General features: G+C 56.3%; 1 protein-coding gene across 2 annotated transcripts in view; it reads left to right on the plus strand.

Annotated features, from left to right (window-relative positions):
• Positions 1–5,000, plus strand: part of LOC118373438 (A disintegrin and metalloproteinase with thrombospondin motifs 6) — a 120,162-nt gene that overhangs the window by 35,856 nt on the left and 79,306 nt on the right. For both annotated transcript variants that reach the window (XM_052525902.1, XM_052525903.1), the window contains exon 8: positions 574–617. In XM_052525902.1, coding sequence (XP_052381862.1) covers positions 574–617 — 44 coding nt within the window. The remainder of the gene's footprint in view (positions 1–573; positions 618–5,000) is intronic.

Below are 5,000 nucleotides of genomic sequence, written 5' to 3' on the forward strand. Positions count from 1 at the left end.
ACGAGAGTAGAGCAGAATAGAATAAAATAAAATAGATGAACATAGAATAGAGGAGACGAGAGTAGAGCAGAATAGAATAAAATAGAATAGATGAACATAGAATAGAGGAGACGAGAGTAGAGCAGAATAGAATAAAATAGAATAGATGAACATAGAATAGAGGAGACGAGAGTAGAGCAGAATAGAATAAAATAGAATAGATGAACATAGAATAGAGGAGACGAGAGTAGAGCAGAATAGAATAAAATAGAATAGATGAACATAGAATAGAGGAGACAAGAGTAGAGCAGAATAGAATGAAATAGAATAGATGAACATAGAATAGAGGAGACGAGAGTAGAGCAGAATAGAATAAAATAGAATAGATGAACATAGAATAGAGGAGACGAGAGTAGAGCAGAATAGAATAAAATAGAATAGATGAACATAGAATAGAGGAGACAAGAGTAGAGCAGAATAGAATGAAATAGAATAGATGAACATAGAATAGAGGAGACGAGAGTAGAGCAGAATAGAAGCACAGAGCGCCTGACAGAAGAATCCTCATGTTTCTTCTTCCTCTTCCTCCCTCAGGTACGACATTTGCACTTACAAGAACAAACCCTGTGGGACTCTAGGTGAGTGGCTCTACGTTCTGCTCTCTGTTCCACTCTGTTCTGTGGCCTGGAGGCAAGGGGAGACAGTTCAGAGAGACCAGGTGGGGTATACTGTCGACAGGGCAGGGTACAGACAGGGTTAGGTCCAGACAGGGTTAGGTCCAGACAGGGTTAGGTACAGACAGGGTTAGGTACAGACAGGGTTAGGTCCAGACAGGGTTAGGTCCAGACAGGGTTAGGTCCAGACAGGGTTAGGTCCAGACAGGGTTAGGTACAGACAGGGTTATGTACAGACAGGGTTAGGTCCAGACAGGGTTAGGTACAGACAGGGTTAGGTACAGACAGGGTTAGGTCCAGACAGGGTTAGGTCCAGACAGGGCAGGGTACAGACAGGGTTAGGTACAGGCAGGGCAGGGTACAGACAGGGTTAGGTCCAGACAGGGCAGGGTACAGACAGGGTTAGGTCCAGACAGGGTTAGGTCCAGGTAGGGCAGGGTACAGGCAGGGTTAGGTCCAGACAGGGTTAGGTACAGGCAGGGTTAGGTCCAGACAGGGTTAGGTCCAGACAGGGTTAGGTACAGGCAGGGTTAGGTACAGACAGGGTTAGGTACAGACAGGGTTAGGTCCAGACAGGGCAGGGTACAGACAGGGTTAGGTCCAGACAAGGCAGGGTACAGACAGGGTTAGGTCCAGACAGGGCAGGGTACAGACAGGGTTAGGTCCAGACAGGGCAGGGTACAGACAGGGTTAAGTCCAGACAGGGTTAGGTCCAGACAGGGCAGGGTACAGACAGGGTTAGGTCCAGACAAGGCAGGGTACATACAGGGTTAGGTCCAGACAGGGCAGGGTACACAGACAGGGTTAGGTCCAGACAAGGCAGGGTACATACAGGGTTAGGTCCAGACAGGGCAGGGTACAGACAGGGTTAGGTCCAGGTAGGGCAGGGTCCAGACAGGGTTAGGTCCAGGTAGGGCATGGTACAAACAGGGTTAGGTCCAGACAGGGTTAGGTCCAGGCAAGGATAGGTACAGACAGGGCAGGGTACAGACAGGGATAGGTCCAGACATGACAGGGTTAGGTCCAGACAGGGTTAGGTCCAGACAGGGTTAGGTCCAGACAGGGCAGGGTACAGACAGGGTTAGGTCCAGACAAGGCAGGGTACAGACAGGGTTAGGTCCACACAGGGCAGGGTACAGACAGGGTTAAGTCCAGACAGGGTTAGGTCCAGGCAGGGCAGGGTACAGGCAGGGTTAGGTCCAGACAAGGCAGGGTACAGACAGGGTTAGGTCCACACAGGGCAGGGTACAGACAGGGTTAAGTCCAGACAGGGTTAGGTCCAGGCAGGGCAGGGTACAGGCAGGGTTAGGTCCAGACAGGGTTAGGTTCGATTCCCGGGACCACCCATACGTAGAATGTATGCACACATGACTGTAAGTCGCTTTGGATAAAAGCGTCTGCTAAATGGCATATATTATTATATTATATTATTATATTATTATATATTATCATATATTATAGGTCCAGACAGGGCATGGTACAAACAGGGTTAGGTCCAGGCAGGGATAGGTACAGACAGGGCAGGGTACAGACAGGGATAGGTCCAGACATGGCAGGGTACAGACAGGGTTAGGTCCAGGTAGGGCAGGGTCCAGACAGGGTTAGGTCCAGGTAGGGCATGGTACAAACAGGGTTAGGTCCAGACAGGGTTAGGTCCAGGCAGGGCAGGGTACAGGCAGGGTTAGGTCCAGACAGGGTTAGGTACAGACAGGGTTAGGTCCAGACAGGGTTAGGTCCAGGTAGGGCAGGGTACAGGCAGGGTTAGGTCCAGACAGGGTTAGGTACAGGCAGGGTTAGGTCCAGACAGGGTTAGGTCCAGACAGGGTTAGGTACAGGCAGGGTTAGGTACAGACAGGGTTAGGTACAGACAGGGTTAGGTCCAGACAGGGCATGGTACAAACAGGGTTAGGTCCAGACAGGGTTAGGTCCAGGCAGGGATAGGTACAGACAGGGCAGGGTACAGACAGGGATAGGTCCAGACATGGCAGGGTACAGACAGGGTTAGGTCCAGACAGGGTTAGGTCCAGACTTGGCAGGGTAGTGGTAGGGAAGGGTACAGACAGGGTTAGGTCCAGGCAGGGCAGGGTAGTGGTAGGGCAAGGTACAGGAAGGGTTAGGTCCAGGCATGGCAGGGTAGTGGTAGGGCAGGGTAGTGGCAGGGCAGGGTAGTGGCAGGCTAGGGTAGTGGTAGGGCAGGGTAGTGGCAGGGCAGGGTAGTGGCAGGGAAGGGTAGTGGCAGGGCAGGGTAGTGGCAGGGCAGGGTAGTGATGGGCAGGGTAGTGGCAGGGCAGGGTAGTGGCAGGGCAGGGTAGTGGCAGGGCAAGGTAGTGGCAGGGCAGGGTAGTGCCAGGGCAGGGTAGTGGCAGGGCAAGGTAGTGGCAGGGCAGGGTAGTGGTAGGGCAGGGTAGTGGCAGGGCAGGGTAGTGGCAGGGCAAGGTAGTGGTAGGGCAGGGTAGTGGAAGGGTAGTGGTAGGGCAGGGTAGTGGTAGGGCAGGGTAGTGGCTGGGCAGGGTAGTGGCAGGGCATGGTAGTGGCAGGGCAGGGTAGTGGCAGGCTAGGGTAGTGGTAGGGCAGGGTAGTGGCAGGGCAGGGTAGTGGCAGGGAAGGGTAGTGGCAGGGCAGGGTAGTGGTAGGGCAGGGTAGTGGAAGGGTAGTGGTAGGGCAGGGTAGTGGTAGGGCAGGGTAGTGGCAGGGCAGGGTAGTGGCAGGGCAGGGTAGTGGTAGGGCAGGGTAGTGGCAGGGCAGGGTAGTGTTAGGGCAAGGTAGTGGCAGGGCAGGGTAGTGGTAGGGCAGGGTAGTAGCAGGGCAGGGTAGTGTTAGGGCAAGGTAGTGGCAGGGCAGGGTAGTGGTAGGGCAGGGTAGTGGCAGGGCAGGGTAGTGTTAGGGCAAGGTAGTGGCAGGGCAGGGTAGTGGTAGGGCAAGGGTAGTGGCAGGGCAGGGTAGTGGTAGGGCAGTGTAGTGGAAGGGTAGTGGTAGGGCAGGGTAGTGGTAGGGCAGGGTAGTGGCAGGGCAGGGTAGTGGTAGGGCAGGGTAGTGGCAGGGCAGGGTAGTGGCAGGGTAGTGGCAGTGCAGGGTAGTGGTAGGGCAGGGTAGTGGCAGGGCAGGGTAGTGGCAGGGCAGTGGTAGTGGCAGGGCAGGGTAGTGGTAGGGCAGGGTAGTGGTAGGGCAGGGTAGTGGTAGGGCAGTAGTGGCAGGGCAGGGTAGTGGTAGGGCAGGGTAGTGGTAGGGCAGGGTAGTGGTAGGGTAGGGTAGTGGTAGGGCAGAGTAGTGTCAGGGAAGGGTAGTGGCAGGGTAGTGGTAGAGCAGTGTAGTGGAAGGGTAGTGGTAGGGCAGGGTAGTGGTAGGGCAGGGTAGTGGCAGGGCAGGGTAGTGGTAGGGCAAGGTAGTGGCAGGGCAGGGTAGTGGTAGGGCAGAGTAGTGGCAGGGAAGGGTAGTGGCAGGGTAGTGGTAGAGCAGTGTAGTGGAAGGGTAGTGGTAGGGCAGGGTAGTGGTAGGGCAGGGTAGTGGCAGGGCAGGGTAGTGGTAGGGCAAGGTAGTGGCAGGGCAGGGTAGTGGTAGGGCAGTGTAGTGGAAGGGTAGTGGCAGGGCAGGGTAGTGTTAGGGCAAGGTAGTGGCAGGGCAGGGTAGTGGTAGGGCAGTGTAGTGGAAGGGTAGTGGTAGGGCAGGGTAGTGGTAGGGCAGGGTAGTGGCAGGGTAGTGGTAGGGCAGGGTAGTGGCAGGGCAGGGTAGTGGCAGGGCAGGGTAGTGGTAGGGCAGGGTAGGGTAGTGGCAGGGCAGGGTAGTGGCAGGGTAGTGGCAGGGTAGTGGTAGTGGCAGGGCAGGGTAGTGGTAGGGCAGGGTAGGGTAGTGGCAGGGCAGGGTAGTAGCAGGGCAGGGTAGTGGCAGGGTAGTGGTAGTGGCAGGGCAGGGTAGTGGTAGGGCAGGGTAGTGGCAGGGCAGGGTAGTGGTAGGGTAGTGTAGTGGAAGGGTAGTGGCAGGGCAGGGTAGTGTTAGGGCAAGGTAGTGGCAGGGCAGGGTAGTGGTAGGGCAGTGTAGTGGAAGGGTAGTGGTAGGGCAGGGTAGTGGTAGGGCAGGGTAGTGGCAGGGTAGTGGCAGGGCAGGGTAGTGGCAGGGCAGGGTAGTGGTAGGGCAGGGTAGGGTAGTGGCAGGGCAGGGTAGTGGCAGGGCAGGGTAGTGGCAGGGCAGGGTAGTGGTAGGGCAGGGTAGTGGCAGGGAAGGGTAGTGGCAGGGCAGGGTAGTAGCAGGGAAGGGTAGTGGCAGGGCAGGGTAGTGGCAGGGCAGGGTAGTAGCAGGGCAGGGTAGTGGCAGGGCAGGGTAGTAGCAGGGCAGGGTAGTGGCAGGGCAGGG

Source organism: Oncorhynchus keta, chromosome 9, assembly GCF_023373465.1.
Source record: "Oncorhynchus keta strain PuntledgeMale-10-30-2019 chromosome 9, Oket_V2, whole genome shotgun sequence".
Taxonomy (NCBI): domain Eukaryota; kingdom Metazoa; phylum Chordata; class Actinopteri; order Salmoniformes; family Salmonidae; genus Oncorhynchus; species Oncorhynchus keta.